The following is a 21,722-nucleotide window of genomic DNA, read 5'->3' as shown; positions in this document are numbered from 1 at the left end:
TTTTAAAGCCATGATTAAGTTAGGGTTATTCCATTTTGACATTTTGTAAAGAGTCGTCACAAGAGGGCGGTTATAATTCTGAAGCTCGATGCTGATCTGGGGAAAAACGAGAAACCTAAAAAATGTCGTGCAAGAAAGTTATATGAATTTTAATTTTTAATGGATGTATACAGATTCACATCAGTCGGAGTCTTTTTATTCTTTCTTATATACTTTATCTTGTGTTTGTTGTATTTTTTAGAACTAATTTAGATTGAATATTAGGTGTATAACCAGCTGAAAACTTGATAGAAAGCTAGGCCCTTTCCCTCTGAAAACAGGCCTGCTCCTGTGCTAGTTCAGTTTCATCACCCGGAAAGAAAGCATTTCCAGTGCTGTACAGTGTCACATCATATTTACTATGGAAACAGAAGGTGTAGCTGAAGATAAAGTCTCGCAAATAGATGAACCAACAGTTCAGAAATGTCTTCATACAATGAAATCGGCCTCATCTGACACCGAAAAGTTTGCTGCACTTTTGTTGGTAAAAAATAAACTTTTAACTTTAAGTTTTTTATTTTTGTGATTTACAGTTTTTTACAGTACACGATGATCATGTTAGTGCAGTGATAAGCTATAAAGAACACTGGCTTTAAAGTTTAAACTCGTCTTTTAATACATTTGGTATTGTGATTATTTTTTTAAATACTGACCGGATATTTCTGTTTGTACTACGTGCCGTGTGTGTTCATTGAATCTGATGTCGTTTCTTTTCCTGTCCTCATTTCCATCTCAATCAAACCCAATTTGTTGAAATAAATGTGACAATTGATTGCTTTTTAAGTAAGCTTTAATTAAGTGTTACATCTATAAAAAAGTTTGTTTTAGTAAAAAAGCCCATTAATTCTGTACGTTAAAAATAAGATATTCACTTGATATATTATTTTAATTCCCAGATAACCAAGCTTGTACAAGCAGAAACAACAACAAATGAAGTTAGAAATCAAATCTTCCACTCTGTTGGTTTCAGCTTTCTGAACAGGCTGCTTAGCACAAGTAATTATTCACTATAGTCATGTAGAAGGCCTATTATGGTTGTATAGTTTTCCAACCCTGACTTGTACCATAAGAGATTTAATGGCACACTGTAATTATTTGGCTTGACCTACAGTATTTCTATTGAGCATATCACAAATTGACCATTCATGAATGCCTTTGCTTAATTGAAGCAAGGTAATCTAACAACAGCATGCTGAGCTCTGGAGATCAAGGGTTTTATTTGTGGCTGCGACACGATCAGTTCCACGCCCCTTAACAGACACCGGGCGCTACGAAGAATTTACATAGTAGTACTGTTGGTATTTGTCGCAGTAGGTATCCCAATGAAAGCGCACAGAGGGGTATCACTTTTGAAATATTAACAAAATTCGAATAAGTAGTATGACTTTGATGGTAAATAAATCGTATTCACTCTTAATTAATACTTACAAAATTTATATTGTTTGAAAGTACTTGTTTTAATCTATGTATAAGTGTGTTTACAATTAAAATTAATGAAGTAGTTGCCGAGAAAATGCGATTTTAAAACGGTTCTAAAATCCCGTCGAGCCGATTTCCGCGCGTTGAAAACCTCATCGGAAAATCCCCATCAGTTTTCAAAACACGATCGCACGATTACCATTGAAGCTAGCGGATTAATTTTTGTTGTATGTTATCAGGCTTTAAATGAGCTTTAATTTGATATGAAAATCGTCTTTTATAAATAGATTTTTAGTAACGAAAAGTCAATTTTTGTGACAAAAATCCAATTTTGAATCACCGTTTATGGAAAAATATTATGGATTTTGGTATTAAATTATAGCTAAATCTACATTGAAATCGATAAAACATAGATTACAAACGTATTGTGCATGGTAATTGTGCGAACTACATTTTAAAATGGTGCATGAGGCGTAAATCCCGTTCAGAATTTTAAAGATTCAACCATTATAATCCGGTGAATATTGTAGTGAGTAAAATATTGTACTGTGAAATACGCGCTAGTTTGTTGTGACGTTTTCCGTTTAATACATTATTGCACCCTATCAGCGAATGGTACGTTCCATATTTTGAACACGTTGTTTAGTTTTCCTCGCTCGAGTTCGGCCAGCTCGACGCGAGATGTGTGACAGCAGCGATGTCGGAGATTGACATGTCCTTTTCCGTCGTAGAATATCTGGTTTTACGCATTAATTTAACAACTTAAAATTGGTGTAATGTGCGGAAGATTTATTATGCAAGTATACAATGCAAATGCGTTAGGTTTAAATGTACCGAAGAAATTTATTAAGCTAATTTACCAACGTTACATTTGACTCTGTATACGGCGGCCGAAAGTCATTAACTGCGACCGAAATACTTTTACGGGAGCGACTGCTGATCGCGAGTAAGCCGTTACTTGGGCTAAACTTTAGCTCCGTATTTCAATTTAATAACGTACTTACGGTTAGAAATACGAAAAGAAAACCATTTTTATAATGTTATATATACTATTCATGTAAACAATTAATTGTTTTAATTAACATTGATTATTTTAAATGAGTTTATTTTGACCCATTGTGTGTTTGCCTAAGTAAGAGAGCATTAGCCCGGCTTGGATTTGGTGTCATAATCATACGGCCCTAAAATCTTGTTTTACGTATTCAAAAGTTATATATAATTTAGTATTTATGATTGAAATTATGAATATAAAGTATATTAAAATAATATAATAATCAAACTTACCTAAAATTAGTGTGAAAGAAAGGAAACAGTACACACAGTTTTTAACATACTTTTTCATTTTTTTCTTTATAATTTTAAATTTCACCATTAAAAAAAAATTTTTTTTTCATATTACACATATCAAATATATTTATTAATGATATATACACTACATTCTAACAAGTACCAAAAAAAATAAATGAATTAGTACAGTAGTTCAAAAGTTACAGATCATTGAAAAATTGCAGTTTTTTCATTTTTTAGGGAATTCCAGCAAAAATGGGCGCAAAATGCTTTCGGACCAACTTTGCGGACCAATAATTTTAAAAATAGGTTTCGTTGAAACTCCAAAAAAAATAGAGTTGTACAACTCTGTGATATCTATAGGTTTAAAAAAAATCAAAACTTTTAACTGATTATTGTAAAAGTTATAACCTTTTAAAAATGCTTCCAATTTTAACTGCAAAAAACACCATTTTTAGGCAAAAAATCAAGTATTTTTTTACCACTTTAAATAACCATAACTTCAGAACGGGTAATCGGATTTCAATCATTTAAATTGCAAAATGCTAATTACATTAAGTTCTTTGTGGTTAACTGAAAGAAAAAGTAGAAAAATTAATCTAAATTTTTTCATTGGGATACCTAGTCGCAGCCAGACATATTAAGATTCAAAGAGTGATTACGAGTTCCTATCTTGACAAGGCGAGCTCAGTGTCCTGTTGTTAGATTGCCTTGATTGAAGAGACCTACTTCAAATACCATATAAACAGAAAATATATGTATTAAGGATTATTATTAATAATAATAATAATAATAATATTTATTCGGTCATCAATGTAAAAATAACCAGGAATGAGAATAGGCTAAAGCCCAAACAGATTCTGCACTCACTCCATACAATACAATCAGTTAAAGATAAAACCATATACAAGAAAAATACAAATAAATTATACATAACATGAAATATAGTGTTTTGTTAGAGCAGCCTTAAATATTGAAATTGTTTGTGAATCTTTTATGTCATTTGGTATTTGCTCCCATAGTCTAGGAAAGGAAACAAAAACAGAATTATGAAAAGTATTGCCTTTCGAATTCCAACGTAAAAGCCTACCCGGACATCTTTCACTAGTTTTAATATACTCATTGAAAGAATGGGGACAGTAACCTTTCAACACCTTAAATCCTAATGAAAGTCTATTTAATTTAAACAAGTCATCAATAGATAATAATTCAAGCACTTTCAACCTATGAAAATAAGATGTGTCCCAGGAACCTTCCTTTCTAAACATTATTATCCTTGTTGCTTTCCTTTGTATACTTTCTATTCTATTAATATATGATTTCTCAAATGGTGCCCACATTGAACAACAGTAGGTAACCACTGGAAGTAATAGAGCTTTGTATAAGTTCAACATAGCTAACCAGGACATATTTTTACTACATTTTGAAATGAAACCAAGCAATCTGCTTGCTTTACAACATATATAATTAACTTGTGTATGACAAGACAACGAACTATTTACATAAACACCTAGAAATTTGAATTCTGTAACTTTAGGAATATTGTCTGATTCTATGGTATAATCCCAGTTAACTATCTCTTTACATCTTGTAACATGCATTACGGCGCATTTGACAGGATTTAAGGGAAGTTTGTTTACATTTGCCCATTTAGCAATTAAATCTAAATCCTTTTGAAGCAATTTACAATCATTATTGTTATAAATAGGACGTGATAATGTGTGATCATCAGCAAATTGAAAAAGTGAAGAAGAAATATTATTTACAATATCACTTACATAAATCAAAAATAAAAGAGGGCCCAAAACTGACCCTTGTGGTACCCCTGAAGTAACATTTACCCACTCTGACTTTTCTCCTCTGTAAATAACCCTTTGGCGTCTATTTGAAAGAAAATCTGTAATCCATGCATTAGTGTTTCCACCAATGCCACAGTTGTTAAGTTTCTTAATTAATCTTTTATGAGACACCTTATCAAATGCAGACGAAAAATCAAGAAAAATAATATCAATATTTTTACAACCTTTAAGTTCTAAGCTCTGTGCCCATGAATGAAAAACCTTTGAAAGTAAAAGTTCAGTACTATACATTTGTCTAAACCCAAACTGATTTTCTGAAAGGATATTATTATATTCTAGATATTCCCTTAAGCGATAGCAAAGCAATTTCTCAATAATCTTACAAATTATGGGAGTTAAAGACACTGGACGATAGCTTTTCATTTCGTCTTTGGGTTTTCCATTTCTTTTGAAAATAGGTACAACATTTGCATCCTTCCATTGTTTTGGTAAAATACCTTTTTGTACAGTTAAATTAAAGAATGTACATAAAACATTAGCCAATTGTGCCTTACATGACTTTAAGAATATTGGAAGCAGACAATCAGGTCCTGGTGATTTGGATACATTTAACTGTGAGAGGGCATAAAATACCTCAGGCATCACAAAGGGTTCACATTCAAAGTTGGTAAGACAATCTATTGTATCCAAATCACAATGCTGATCATTATCTATGCAAAAGTTGTTTACAAATTGTGTATTGAAAAGATTAGCCAACACCTTAGCATCAGATACCATTGTGTTATTTATCTTAAAGCTAATAACATCTGAGTCATTTTTTATAGACCTTATATACGCCCAGAATTGTTTTATATCAGTTGTAGCTTTGTTTGAAATATTTACAACATAATCCCGATGGCTACAATATATTGACTTTTTTAATTCCCTGCTACAAGATTTGAATTTATTTATGCTTTCTTCAGTTCCTACTTGTTTAGCAATTTTGTACAACTTTCTTTTCTTTGTGCAAAGCTTTTTGATTTCTGGAGTTATCCAGGGAAAAGATTTCGATTTTTTACATTTCCTAGTTGGTACAGATTTTGAAATTGCAAACTTGATATTACTAGAAATACTTTCCCATATATCACTAATATTATTATATTGAAAACAATTCTCCCAATTAAAATTATCTAATATAGTCTGCATTTTTGAAAAATCAGCCTTTTTAAGAGCATATACAGTTTTAGTTATGTCCTTAGCACGTTTATATGACACTTTAACAGAGATCTCAACTGCTTCATGATCACATGATTCAAAATTATAAATTGTACGACATTTTTCAATCAGTAGTGGATTAGAAACAAATACTAAATCTAAGAAATGTCCTTTACTATCACGTGTAATATACGATGGTTGTTTTAAGACTTGAACTAACCCAGTAGAGTTTGTTGCATCTAATAGACCATTCGCTAGGCTAGTTAAACCACTACTTTTATCTACCTGTATATCATTCCATTCAATATGTATATTAAAATCACCAATAAGCGAAACCCATTTGTACTGAGTCATTTTTCTTTGTACTTTTTCTAAATTTGTGTATAAAGCATTTGTGTATTGAATATTGGAAGATGGTGGTCTGTAATATACACCTATAAGAATTTTTCCAATACCAGTGTAACACTCTAACCACAATAACTCCAGTATATTATCATTTAGTTCATGACACTCAGATGGTTGTAATGACGTTTTTACAGCAATAAGTACTCCCCCACCATGTGAGTTTCTATCCTTTCTAAAAACTATATAATCGTTATTAAATAGTTGACTATCATAAATGGAATTGTCAAGCCATGTTTCTGTCATAGATATAATATCATAAAATGAAGAATTAAATCGAGAATTTATATCATGCAACTTATTTTTAACACTTCTTACATTGCAATAGAATATATTTAGCTTGTTTTTACTATCAGAACCTAATTTTGAATCTATCATAAAATCACTTTGGTTTACATTATTACTTAAACTATTATCATAAGTACATTCAGCATTAATTTTAGCATTAGTAATAGTAATTGGTTGTGAAGCATTAACATTGATTATATTTACATTTCGTTCTTGATCATTTAACACCATTAAGTTCGTGTCGGCTATATCTTCTTTGCCAATAACTCACTTTCGCATGTCTTGAACTTGGCATAGCTTTGCTTTATGTCCGCTCTGCTTGCATTTCCAGCAGATAACTGGACCTCCATGCCGACACACTCTATGTGTATGTCCACTTTCGCTACAGTAGTGACATCGAACATTCGCTGATTTTGTGCGCTCTTGTCTCTTGACTGGGAAGAGAATAGACACTACTTTATTTATGCTCTTTATCAGTGTAGATGTTCCATATTTGTTAAGGTGGAGACCATGGCGTGTAAACTTGGAAGCATCATATCCTTGATCGGAATAGAACCCCTCCTTTAAAACACCCTATCCAGGGGACAATTTATTGTGAAATGAACAAGGGGTAATATATGTATAGTAGTGTTAGCATTACAGTCAACCACTATATTCAGGGGACACCACTATTATTTTGTCCTGAAAAACTGGTCCACCAACCAACGCTCAAAAACTGCTAATGTGATCTGAATAAATTATAAATACAGTAGATATATATTTCATGTGATAGATTTGGTAGTGTTTAAATACATAAATAATTTGTTTAAGCATCAAAAGCATTGTGTATATTATGTTTGTCCCTGTGATCAAATTCCTACCTTTAAGAAGGATAGTGAATGAATTTGCTTATTGTTAACTTTGATAATTATGCCTAAATATACAATAAAAGAAAAATATATTTTATGGTCTTTTTTGCAATTATATGAAAAAATAATTATGTTTTTTCTAAATAAAATATTTTGAAGAAATAATATAAACCTTTTATCTTTTTAGAAGAGGAGACGGCAGGTTGTGAAGTGAGCGCTTTCCATTCTCTTGCCATGACGATGTTGGCATGTTATAGCACAGATGATCTTTTCTCCCAACACCCTGAGATGCTCAACAAGATACCGATGTTTAATGAGATTATCACAGGAAACAGGTAAATATATCACTATTTCAGGGATGTAGCTAGAACCGTCTAGGAATGGGTTTCAAAAAGCTAAGGATGAGTGGGGGGAAAACACATATTTTCAGTTACCCAGAGTGTTATGTTAAAATGAGTGTGCCTGCAAGGCTTTAAAATGATAGACTTGGTGGGTGAGGATGGAGGGGATAGTCTGTTTTTTTATAGATCTGACCTTAAGGGTATCACTCAGAATACCACTGTGCAAAGTTTCATGCTTCTAAAACCATCAGCCCCCCCTTCTCCCTTATACTGTATTTCAATTGAAAAATAATAAAAATTCACGAATCAGGCCCCAAGCTATTGTGTATGCATTTGGCACAAAATGTGCCCCGCCCCCTCTTTTCTGGATTCGTCCCTGGAAAGTACAGTTATTCCCTTTAACTGCTGTGTTAATTTTAGAAGAAAATGAGAATAACATAAATTGTGAACCTCTTCTGGTATCACCTATCTCATTACTTGTAATTTCAATCTGTTTTTTTCTCCCATACATCTTTACTATAATAGGCGCTATATAAATCAAGGATATTATTATTAACATATTGTACCAAAGCGCTTAAATATTTAGTAAATGTTGGACTTGTGAAACCTCTAAGCGCTGAACATTATTACCCCAGTCATTTTTTTTTATCAAACGCGTATGAAAACATACTCCCATAATGCAACTAGTAATCAGCACAAAGTTGTGTCTTGATCTCACCGGGTTCCCATTTATACACCTGGGTGGTGAGAGGCAAATGTAAGTAAAGTATCTTGCCTAAGGATACAAGCAATGCGGCGAGAGTTGGATTCGAACCTTGATCTCACGATCAGTAGTCGAACGTCCCAACACAATGCGCCACACGCCCTTAATAGTTTGTTAAAAGTGCTATATAAATTTGACAACATTAACAACATTGACATTAATTTTGTTATATTCACAGTGTCTTATGCAATGCAGAAGAAGGTGTTGCCATATTAGATGATGTCTATCAGATTCTGTTTGCCATTGCCAAGTCTCCTGTTGGTAGAGAGCATCTAGTGCAGTGTAAAACATTTACAGCTCTCTGCTTAACTATTACTAACAATATGAAAGGTAAGTTGAGGGGTATAACAAGTCATTTTGGACAGGGCATGATTTATGAATCTACCTAAACAGTGTATAACAAGTAATTTTGGACAGGGCGTGATTTAAGAATCTACCTAATCAGTGTTGGCAATGATAAAAAAAAAGTTTTGTGTAATGATCAATAAACCACCTGAGAAATTATTTCACTATAACTTCTCTTTGTGTACGTTTGTCCGCTATACACATTTTTGTTATTGCACACATCCATACAAATTCATATCAAAATGACCAGAATTGTACTGGAAATATTTAAGAGTATCAGGCCAGTTTGCAAGTCACACCGTGTCACACAATAAACCCAGATTGCCAACTAGTATAAGAAAACTATGGAAAATAGTACTTTAATCAATTCAAAGATACCTTGGTGTTTTGTCTTTTTCATACACAAAAAACAAAAAAATATCACAAGCCTAGCTAAGCCAGCGATTGAACTAGGTAGGCCACCTAGGCCTAGCTAAGTTATGCAGCCCAGCGAACCCACACACGTCACGCTAAAGGTCACCGTCAAACTGGCATATACCATAGACAGGGGTATATACATTAGTAATAATGTGGGTAACTTTGTTAGCCTAGTAAACTTATAAAAGTTGACAAACAGACAGAAATCTGGGCGAATTCACTATATTAGTGAAGCACTTGCACCTTAAATTTAAATATTCAGGGAATATCAGTTTAGTGAAGTCCTTATTAACTTACCTCCGCCCCAAGGAGGTATATGTAATCGATCACGTTTGTCTGTTTGGTTGTTTGTTAGCAGGATTACTCAAAATGTTATTGTAATATCTTTACCAAAATGAAAATACAGATATGTGGTCAAGGACCACTCCATTAAATTTTGGAGGCAATTCGGACAACGGTCTCAATTCTGGACCACTTTTTAGTATTATTTTCAGACCTGTTGGGTTAAAAGATAGGACAGACTTTTCCGGTGAGCAGTCTTAAAGTAACATGTAAACTGAAATTGCGTTTTCTCGAGAACTACTTGTCCAAAAAACTTCATTTTTGTGCAAGAAGCAAGAGTTATAATTTGTAATTTGTAATTTTAAAACATAATTTGATTTAATGTATAGTTTTTTCGATACAAAAAACGATACGATAAAAAACCTATTTCTTTTAAAATTCACCTGTTTGTTTTTGGAGTTCATGTTCATGAAACTAGTGTTAGTTGAAAGGCTGCTTACATAACCTTTACACCAAACTTGCACACACATGCTTGTAGTGAAATTAGCCTAAATCACACACAGCATTAAGACACACACAACAAAATATGTATAGATATTTTTCCGGAGAAATCTTATGAAGGAGAATTTTACAGTATGCACTCTCGGAGTGGCTTTCTATTTATGGACTTGACTAAAATACTAGTGTCTCACAACATATTAATTGTAAAGGTGATATGGCTACAGACTTTCAGGAGTCACTGTCCTTCATAAGGACTTATAAGTGTACTTGATAGTAAACTATAATGGAGTAGAAAATAATTGCTTGAGTGGAGAGGTACAAAGGACAATTGCATTTTATAAAAGAAGCACAATCATTTGAATAGGGATATGCCTGGCAGAAGATAATAATATACAAGACAAAGAGGAAGTTATTAGGGAATAAACAATTTGAGGAAATTAAGTTTCCTATACAGTTTATTGTTGTTCTTTTATTGCTAATCAAAATTAACAAAAAAACACCCCAAAAGACTGAGATATAATAGACAGGTAAACAACATTGAACAAAACTATATAGCATCTCAGGTTACATAAATATTCATAAATTAAATATAAGATCTATAAATTATTTTTAAATCGTGTTAAATTTAACGCAGATCATGAAAGCGAAAGTGCTCGATACAAAATGTAGAGCCAAATATAAATAAATGATAAAGACGCTAGTAAATTACCAACTGAACATTTTATTGCACTACAGGCTGTTTCATGAGTATGAACTCAATCTTCAGGTGCTTGGCGTCTTTATCATTTATTTAAATTATTTTTATATATTACAGTATTTTTTTTAATACTATTATTTATTTAACAATCCAGCACAGAGGGAGGGTTAGTGTTACCCAAAAGCTCTGCAATTTTTTGTTTGATTGTTTCGATATAGTTTTTTGCTTATTTTATTTGTACCTCCATTACTCCATTGAGCCACTGTTTACGAACAGCATTGTCATTTTTCAGTAATTACCCTTTTGTTGTTTTATTTATTTATAATTATAGTACATTTAGTATAACAAAAAGTTCACAGACAAATATCAGTAAAAAGTAAAAAAAAATTATTCATTCTCATATATACTATAATACCTTTATTAAATATAGGTTGTGAGAAAGCCTTTAAGGTGATGATCGGTCTTTTTCACCTTGGTGGACAGTACAGCTGGATGCATGAGCAGGAATCGTTTTTACAACTTTTGGACATCTTAAGCAAGCAGTTTTCAGATAGTCAGGTAACATTCAACACATCAAAATACTGTATTGTGTTTGATCTTCACTAGCTTCAGTTCACTAAATACAAATTCCCACTATAATATAGGACACCCTTAAAGAACAACTTTACCGAGAACCATAATTTGACAACGTATTTAGGATGTACATATGATTTCAGAACAATTGGGGGATTTACGATTTTGCCGTGCATACTAGCTACCTCAGGGGTCAATAGACAAGTCTCACAAAGCACAAAAAGTTGCTAGTAAACACACCTTTTGAATAAATCGTAAAAAATAGAAATGTTGAATTTTTTTATTGTTTCTATTTTCTCTCTGGATATTGAAGTGTTGAACTTCAAATAACAGACTAAACATTTTGGCAAATTTAAGCCTAATGCAGGTCAAATTAGCAATTGAAATGTATGTATCTTGTATGTTAACAACAGTGAAAACTCAGGAGGAAGATTTTGCTAAGCACACTTGGCGTCACAGTGTGCGAGCGTGAGCCATGAATTTGTTCTTAAATCATATGTACATCCCTAATACGTTGTCAAAGTATGGTTCTCTATAAAATTGTCCTTTAAGTGGACACCTTGTTGGGTCCCAATGGTGTCTACTGTATTATTTCGTGTTATTTTTATAGTTTGTTCGCGTTATACATGTGTGTAAATGGCGGAGCCATAAATTTCTAATGTGTCAAGCTTTTTTTTTTGTACAGGATTTGCAGAAATTTGAATTATGTGACAGTCTAGGTTTAATTTTGGAGTATGCTGGCTCTGGAATTGCAGACTTTCCACCAACATGGAGTAATCATGTCTTCACTGGTATTTCCCAGTTACTTAGAAATAAATTAAGTAAGTGTAGTAAGCATAAAGTTATTATATTCCAGGTGACAGCAAACTAGTCAGGGACTCATTAAATGCCCACTATATCTGTTCATGAATATTATTAGTATATGAAATTTTTTATTAAAAATATGAAAACTAAATTTCATTTTATTTATTTGTTCGACATAACATCCAGGACTTCTTTAAGAGTAAATAGAGCTCTATGGCTCACAAGCCAACAGTCCCATAAACACAGTACAGTTTTTTAAAATTCCTTTTTTTTTCACACACTAGGATTGTTTAATATAGGAATACAATCGTGTTAAAATGCTTAATATGCCGGAGCACAGACATATAGTTGTGTGTGACTGATTAGTGGGCATGTCCTCAAACTGGCACATCTTATTGGCAGATGTGATGCAACCACATTTCATGGTCACTCTCCATAGTGGCTAGCTTTTTGAGCTGTGATTGATTTGTATTGTCTAGTTGTATAATATAATAAGTCTATGGTAGTAGTGGTATAATTTTGGTGTTATATTTGTTGTATATTTCATACCATAACACCTTAGCAGATATTAATAATTTTGATAATAATAATAAATAAATATACTTATATAGGCCTATACTCCATCAAAAGTTAAGTTTTGTACTTTTTCACTATTGTATAATTCATTTCCTTTTCTTTTTTCTTTTTTTTCTTTAAACTTATGAACGCACCGTCATAAAACGTGTGCCGCTGTTCTAAAAGCGTCTGTTCAATAAAGTTATATTATACAGTACAACTTTATATATATTTTTAGATGAGTCTCAAAGAGACTCCCAGTTAAGTTTGACCTCTGGTATGGTTCAAGCATGTGGTGTTGAATGGGCATTAGGCCCAGACAAGAGCGATACCAAGACACTGCTACTGATGGTGCATATGGCATGTATTGAGGTCAGAATGCTTCTAGAAAATGCAACCGATGAAAAGGTCAGTAAATTTAATTTATTCAATGTATAAATAAATCATACCCAAACTTGTTTGATTTTGGCTTTCATTATAGGAGTCTGTTTCCATACCTGTTTGATCCCAAATAAATGACTGGGGTACTATTGTTCAGCGCTTAGAAGTTTCACAACATTAGGCGCTATATAAATCCAGGATATTATTATATTATTATTACTCTTTTGGAGCAGTTGACTGTCTAGTATATCTTGACTAAGAAGATATACAGACCTGATCTGTTCTCTACTATTTGGTTAACTGGAAGATGTGTAGTCAAACCAGAATGCACATCAGCATATGACACGCTTGAAGTGCCTGGCATTTTGTTTATTATATTGTTTATATCATGACTAAAAAATCAAATACTACCTCATGATGCATGTCGTCTTAACCTCTACATTTTGACTTTCAAACAGAAATAAAGTTAATTAATTCATTTAAACATTTTAAATAGTTAATAATAATTAATAATGATGTTAATAATTGAATAACAATATTAATTTATTTCACAGAGAATGGAAAAAGCTGGTATAATTACGTCATGTTACAAAATACTTGAAAATGTTATAGAGTTCCTTATGGTAGGGCCTTCAATGGGCCTAGACCAGAAACAGACTCTTCAGCTACACTCAGCAATGACTGGGGCATTTGGTGCTATCATCTACTATATAAAGAGTGTACAAGCTGATCTACAAAAGGTAATTTGTTTATTAATGAATTCACTTATTTCAGAAATGATATCTATTTATATTAGCATAATAGCAAGAAAAAAAACAGGAAAAATAGATCAATATAATAAAAAAAAAAGTTTTTCCAGTCTGCTGATGAACCGTGTAGTCTATTTCCGATCTGTAGGAGGCCTATGTATGTACCAGAAGAGGCTGTATTCCACAGGATTTTACACCAAAACTGTGAATTAATTTTCCATATGTGCACGTTTCTTTAACGTTGGTGTAAACGACCTATTCAAATCTACCTCAGTGAATTGAACAGTCAATCTTTCAAGTCATGAACATTCATTATTTGTGAAACTAGTAACATTAAAAATGTGTTCTTTTATAGATTAATGATCCTATAGTGCAAGCATCAGTGCGTGTGTTTAGCACGTGGTTAGCTGAGGAAACGTCTGCGCTCAAAGAAGGCATCTATGAGATACTTCCGTTTCTTATCCATGTTGCGTATGTTGTCAGAGAATTTACTTTATTAATAAAACTAATTATTTTGACAATTGTTTAACTACAAATTAGTTTTGCATCAGGGGGTTACTAATTTAATTGTTTACATGTTTTGCCCTAATCTGACATAATTCTACTGTATACTCAGCATATTCAGAACACTTTACGAAAACATTTGCAAGGAACTCTCAGGCTAGACCACTAAGCTTGTGCTGATGGCTATTATATTATATTTGAGCTCAAGTAAGCAACATTTACTGTATCAACATGATGATAATAATAATAATAATACTACGGAGTACCTTTGCATTAGGAAGCTAAGTTAATTGGTTAGATGTTTTACGTCAGGGAGCTAAAGTGACGTACCCCATGGGAGAATTGCTTGCAAATTTTTTTCGTAAAATGTTCTTAGTGTGTTGGGTATACAGTACAATTACATCAGGGTAGGGCAGAGTATATGACTGTTTTTTCCATAATAAATTTACACACTTTACTGTTTCATAACAACATTTAAATCAAACCAAACAATTAAAATATGATTATTTTATATCAATGAATGCCAACATTAGACTATATTCCTTACAGAACCAAATCTTTTCATGACGCAGTGACAAACCCTTCTCCAGAAGTGTTTAGCAATTCTGACCTCCTTCGCTTGCTGTTACCTGGTTTCTGCCACCTCAGTGTGGAGCCTGCCTCGCGAAAGATTTTAGTGGAGCATAACTGTATTGAGATTTTCATGCAGTATTTTAACTACCAGTGGCAACTACTACAACAAGGCAAGCAAGCCGAGGATTCAGAGGTATGGTTTTGGATTTCAAATAAAACTTTGAATTGTTTCTTATAGGCTCTGTCTACACTATATTTGGGCATATCACTACCATATTTGGGCACATCACACTTTTTTTATCAAGCTTAACCTGACTACACTATCAAACTTTATGTGACAAAAAATTGTTATGTACCCATATATGGACATGATGCTGTCATATCACTACCATATTTGGGCACATCACACTTTTTTTATCAAGCTTAACCTGACTACACTATCAAACTTTATGTGACAAAAAATTGTTATGTACCCATATGGACATGATGCTGTCATATCACTACCATATTTGAGCTTATTACTACCATTATTTGGGCACTTTTTTTACCAAGCTTAAATCTCTGTCTACACTATCGTTTATGTGGAAAAAAATGTGATGTGCCCATATGGATACGAATCAATGATGTCATATCACTAACTTATTTGGGCATATACCTACCATATTTGGGCACATTTTTGTCAAACTAGAGTAGACAGAGTTTTAGAGAGATTATCAATGTTGATTGAAAAGACTTTGAAGCGTGTGAGGTAATTTCTGGACTGAACACTGTAACAAACAGTGTGTGATTTATACTCAAAAAGGCTTTAAATAATTGCTGAAACGTTAATAAATAGTGTGTAGTAGTGGATCCCTAAATATATCAATTTTAAGTTGAGATTTGTTTTACTTTTTGAGAATGCTACATCATGGTATACTACTGGGTATCTCTTTTTGCTTCATTTTTAGATGGCTCTTGCTACATTGTGCAATATTTTTTTGAACATCACAGTAGAAGAACCAGAGATGATTGCCAAACATCAAGTCTTTGATGAACTTCTCTCTATTGTGTCAACTTCATTACCAACCTTAGGTAAGCTTACTGTGTAATAGTTGTACATTTGAATCTCACATTTATTAAGACAAAACATACTGTGATTGGGAAACTTCTCTCTTTAAACTTGATCTTCACTGCATCAGAAAGGTGTTGGCTGGTTGGGGCTTTTTAAAAACGTGGAAAATCGGAAAAGATACCACACCGCAAGAACAAACATTTTTGATAGGATGTCCAGGTCTTGTGGACCCTTGTGTTTTTTAGAACTGTTGAATGCAGAGGAGGTGGACATTTTCTGCCTCACTGGGAGGGTACACACCCTCAGCATCAGGACATCACTAACATCATTGATTTGTCTATTAGATAATTTGAATTCATTATAATGTCTGTTAAAATCAACAAAGGCCATCACCAAAGGTGTAGAGGATACACTGTTTTCCAGTGACACACCACCCTTAACTCAGAATTCCTAACAACATTGAATCCTGATTTTGGGCATTGCAGCTAATAAAAATATTTTCATTTGTTTCAGGTCTTAATAACCTTGTAATATCATTCAATATGATTGTACTTGGCTTAATGCTGCTGAGACATTTTGCAAGAAAAACAGGTTAGAAAACAATTTATTTATTTTTTTTTTACATACAAGAAAACACATTATGTTTCACAATATCACTATACTGCAAAAGTATTACAAAAATACCAATGGACAAACAAATGTAAGCTTTAAGCTTGGTTCCCCTTGGCTGTAACGCAACTGCTTCGGCACAATGCAAGTGAGTTGACAAATCACAAGCGACAGTTCAGATGGTCCATGATGCTAGGTGGTAACCAAGCTTATTAGCAAATAAAAATACTGATTAGTTTAATTTAGTAAAATGATTAATTTTAATATTATAAATCTTCCATTTGTTAAAGATATTCCCTGTACAGAGCAACTCAAAGATTACATACATACCAGTGTGCAGATAATGAATGGCGCATATGCAATTGTGGGTAAAGGATTATGCGGAGTTAGTGAACTGTACCAACCATTTTGGGAAGATATAATGGAGCTATGGTATCTAGCAATGCAAGGCAAGTGAACACCCCTATTCAGGGAACACCCCTTTTCAGGGGACACCCCTATTAAGTGGACACCCCTATTCAGTGGACACCCCTATTCAGGGGACACCCCTATTCAGGGGACACGCCTATTCAGGGGACACCCCTTTTCAGTGGACACTCCTATTTAGTGGACACCCCTATTTAGTGGACACCCCTATTCTGTGGACACCCCTATTCAGGGGACACGCCTATTCAGCAGCAATATTATGGAAAGAACTTGCCAGCGAAATAAACAAGGGGGAATTTTCGTCAACTTAGCTAAATGACTAGAGTAGTTTACTGTAGATTTTACTAGCTTGTATTATCTCATATACTGTAAGCCTACTGCTAAATTGGTGATAGGAACTGGTCTTATTTTTTAACTTGGCACAAATTGTGGTTGTGCTTTTTTTTCCCGAAAACTACTATTTATCAGAAAATAGTAGTTTTTCAGTAATTATCACAGTGAATGAATTTGACCAACTGCATTAAATTTTGAATTAATAATGTTTTATTTTCCAATAGTGATGACAGCTTGTATCTCTGTGTTGCCATGGCTACCAAATGTTATTATTGAAACAAAGATGATAAATCATGCATCAAACATCTTAGGCAACTGTAAAAGTAAGTAGCACTACTTCTCCAACTTGACCAATCACATGCGATGGATTATTTGACCTGTCGCTTTTCATTTCATTCACAACTCGCTTGCATACATCTACCTTGCATTTATTCATTCATCAGTAGAAAATTACTTCTATTTATTGTCATATACATATACATGGAAATTATATTTGCTCTGAGATATACAAAAACAGATAAATAACAAAACAATCACATCACTCTCGTACGGTATACTGACAAGCATTCAGTGCCCGAATGAAACATGGATAAAAGCTGTTACGAAACCTATTTGTGGGAGAGATGATGGACCGGTAACGTCACCACTACGTAACACGTCATTATGCATGAGTAGAATCTTGCAATATAGAATGTGTCATCAATTTTCACGGATTCAATGGAACTTTGCTCAAGTAGATCCAAGCTTAATGTGTGTTAAAATAAGTATAGTATATTGAAATTATTTGCTACAGTAAATTTTGCATGTATTTATTTGTATTTTTGTATAGATATACAGCCTGATCTAAGGACACTATTTGGCTCTATGTTGTGTGAGCTGGCTAAACATAATGCTACAGCATTAGCAAAGATAAAACACCTTAACGGAATGGACATTGCAAGGTAAAAAAAAATTGTAGTGCGTCTTTCATTTTTACAGTATCGATACAGCATCTCATGTCACAGGTGACCCTTAAACTAACCTTCCATGATACAGGCACCAAATGTAATACACATGTGACACCTGTATCATAGGCCCTTACACATGTGACACTGTATTACAGAAATTGCCTATAAATATTCTATATATGGGGACATGTTACAGTGAATCGGGTGTATTATGTATTCCTTTCAACAACAAAAAAGAGAGATGTATTTTTTTTTTCTGAAAATGTATGTCTACCCAACGACCGAACACTTCTTTAAATAATTACATAACATAATATTTAAAAATATTTCTGTTTATTACACATCCAGGATGCATAAACTCGAAGAACTTGGTATAATGCTACAAAGATGAAGACTCAACTCAAAGTAATTCCAAAGGCACTTTGAGCTTGTGGTTCGATTTGACCAGCTAGATAAGAAACTGAATTAGCAAAGCTGAAGTCAAGATGCTCTGATTTGCTACCAGCAGAAAAGACAATTAGAACACCTTTCCAATGATAGAGCCTTGTTTTAGTATAAATATACCAAGTTTTCCTGCCTGTTTTTTTTATTCCTGCCTATAGAACAGCTGTACAAAGAAGTGTGTGTCAAATTGAAATGGATGCAAATTATTTTTTATAATATAATGCATGAAAATACAGAAAAATTATATAAAGACATACCGCATATGACCGATTATAGTCCCAGGGGATTAACAGTGGTTTTTGTAATTTAGCCTAAATTAGGGGATGGGATATGTATATGCGAGCATGGGATTATCCTCGGTTATATTCTGTAATTAGCTTTCAATCCTATCCAGAGCTGACTGTATAGAGTTTAGTTCAGATTCTAAGCTAAGAGATGTAAAATATTTTAAAAATAAAAGCTACAGTAGAAGCCCTATTCAGGGGACACCCTCCTGTGAAACAAATGAGGGATAATATATTTAAACACTACAACCAACCTCTATTCAAGGGACACCCCTATTAAGGCGACACTTTCCTGTGAAACAAATGAGGGATAATATATTTAAACAATACAACCAACCTCTATTCAAGGGACACCCCTATTAAGGCGACACTTTCCTGTGAAACAAATGAGGGATAATATATTTAAACAGTACAACCAACCCCTATTCAGGGGACACACCTATTAAGGGGACACACCTATTAAGGCGACACTTTCTTGTGAAACAAATGAGGGGCAATATTTATTTTAACACTACAACCAACCCCTATTCAAGGGGTCCTGAACGTGTCCCCTCACTACTATATATTATTACAGTACCTTGCATTAGTGTGCTTAAATTTCTGAATCTCATGTATTTTGTCATCCTAATTTTTCTTACTAATTTATGATTTTTGCACTTTATTCATTCACATTTAAGTTTTCTTGCACTTGGGCTGTTCTATTCAATAAAGCTACAAGGTACTGTATATTAGGTGTTGTAAGCATATGCCTATCACCACTAAATTGTAGCTAATTGACAGTTGACCGCACATATATGTTTTATCTTTTTTAAATGTATATTTTTTAAATCGTTATACACTATTGGTGTACAGTATATAGTTATTTTCAAAATTGAATTATCAATAACTGGATCCATTTTTTCTTTCTTGTGAGCAAGTTGCTATTATGTAGATATACTGTATTTCCCACCGCGAAGTTATGGTGCAAGGGTTACGTCTTGGGGCATTTAAACTACGCAACAACAACATGCTTACGACCATCTGGCAGCACATATGTAAAATCGATATGCATTGACTATCGTTTCATTTAAGCTTGGTTCCTACTAGGACGGTGTGGGCTTGTGTTGCGTCCATGTGAGAATCACGCTTTATAGGGAATACAGGTCAACCCGTACCCATGCCAACTCGTACCCACCAACTCGTAAATTTTGGTTGACCAGCACCCTTTATAGGCACTGCAAAATTCTGACATGCCGAAAGATATAGGGTGTCAGATGCAGATTTGATATGCTATGGGTGTATGTTGAAGTCCCTTGGGCTTAAAAAAGGAGCTTCGAAAGTTGTAATTTTTATTTTAGTTGGCTGAATTGTTCCTCTCGATTGTTACCATAATGTTATGGTATTCCCACCATTCTAAAAAGTGCTTTTTAAAAGAAATTGTAATAAATTGTAATTGTTTTCATTACTGTACATTATGAATATGTTGTTATTTTTTTACAAGACACAATTACATGTATATCCATAATACATTTGTCACAACGTAAAAAATGGAATTCATTTAGTTTTAATTTAACTGATTTCAATTAAATTAATCTTCCATACCTTCGGTTTCCGCGATTTTGATGATGGGTAAAATGGCGAAGATGAAATTGTTTATAATCAAGAAGAAATCAAATAGGGCCTAACATGATAATGGTAGTTATGAACATGTCGAAATGGTCAAGATAAAATTGAAAGAATAATATGGAGTGATGATATTATGCTAGTGATGAGGTAGATGAAAAATGGCGATGAAAGTAGAAAAATGGTATAATATTGACAATGACGATAAAATGAACAAATTAGCAAATAAAACGACACAGAAAACAAGAATTGTTTAGTATGTATCTTGTAGTAGTCATTATTCATAATTAAAACATCATGAATCAAGTTATGAATTTACAGTATGGTATGGTTTAAAAAATGAAAGTTACAACAAACGAAACAATTCTTATTAATATTCTTATGTTTCATCCATTTTAATAATCTCTTCAACATAATACAAAACATGATTTAATTGTAAACTTGTGATCTCTACAGTATAGAAATAAAACTACATAATTTACCGATATTTAAAGATGTATTGTCCCTTTGACTAATTCAACAACAACTTTTTTTTTTTTAATTCCGAAAATAGTGGGTCATTTTGAAGTATCATAATAGTTATTAACTTTCACCAAAAATTAGTCGAAAAAAAAAATAATTTAACCGAAATTGTTCAAAAAATAACTTTGACTTCCAGTCAAAGTTTTCGATCAAAACATATTTCATAATGCAACGCGCTTGTTTGGCTACTCTGTATGTACAATCATAAAACTTCTTCGTGATCTGTGTGAAAACACCTTCCCAACCGCGACGAGTTGCAAACAATCCTAATTAGCATCATGCATAATGCATACTAATGGTTTGAAATCTTTGTTTACTTTCGCTTGTGACGATTTTCCAGACGAAATGTAATCAAATTAATTTACCTGTTAATTACGTAAACTTGTTGTTTTTGCCTCGAATTTTCGACTTAAAGTGAATAACTTTAATATTACTTTGATATGGCCAATTTATATTTAGAATATTTTTTTTTTCATTTTTTGTGTTTCAAGGGACAATAGATCTTTAACTACAAATACCTATAACTAATTAATTTTAACATTAAAAAGTAATAATTAAGATATAGTAGCATATGTTTCATTTTATGATATACTTAACATGTTATCTACAAATAAAAAATGGTTATTCATTTCATTCATTTCCTTTATTTCGGATAGTACAAAAAATAGAATAAAACATTTCACCAGGAAATTAACAATAGCATTTTCCACAAAAACAACTTAAAATATAAATTTGCACCAACG

General features: G+C 32.9%; 1 protein-coding gene across 1 annotated transcript; it reads left to right on the top strand.

Annotated features, from left to right (window-relative positions):
- Positions 1–109: 109 nt before the first annotated feature.
- LOC144843823 (neurochondrin-like) lies at positions 110–20,304 on the top strand. The gene is made up of 16 exons (XM_078700780.1): positions 110–523; positions 936–1,035; positions 7,464–7,611; positions 8,559–8,710; positions 11,053–11,180; positions 11,881–12,016; positions 12,793–12,962; positions 13,490–13,675; positions 14,040–14,155; positions 14,738–14,954; positions 15,709–15,832; positions 16,326–16,403; positions 16,712–16,870; positions 17,405–17,503; positions 18,010–18,121; positions 18,476–20,304. Exons 1-16 carry the CDS (start codon positions 401–403, stop codon positions 18,516–18,518), a joined length of 2,091 nt encoding a protein of 696 aa, XP_078556906.1. The 5' UTR covers positions 110–400; the 3' UTR covers positions 18,519–20,304.
- The last annotated feature ends 1,418 nt before the right edge of the window (positions 20,305–21,722 follow it).

This window comes from Antedon bifida, chromosome 5, assembly GCF_963402885.1.
Source record: "Antedon bifida chromosome 5, ecAntBifi1.1, whole genome shotgun sequence".
NCBI lineage: Eukaryota > Metazoa > Echinodermata > Crinoidea > Comatulida > Antedonidae > Antedon > Antedon bifida.
This window is presented reverse-complemented; position numbering and strand designations above follow the sequence as displayed.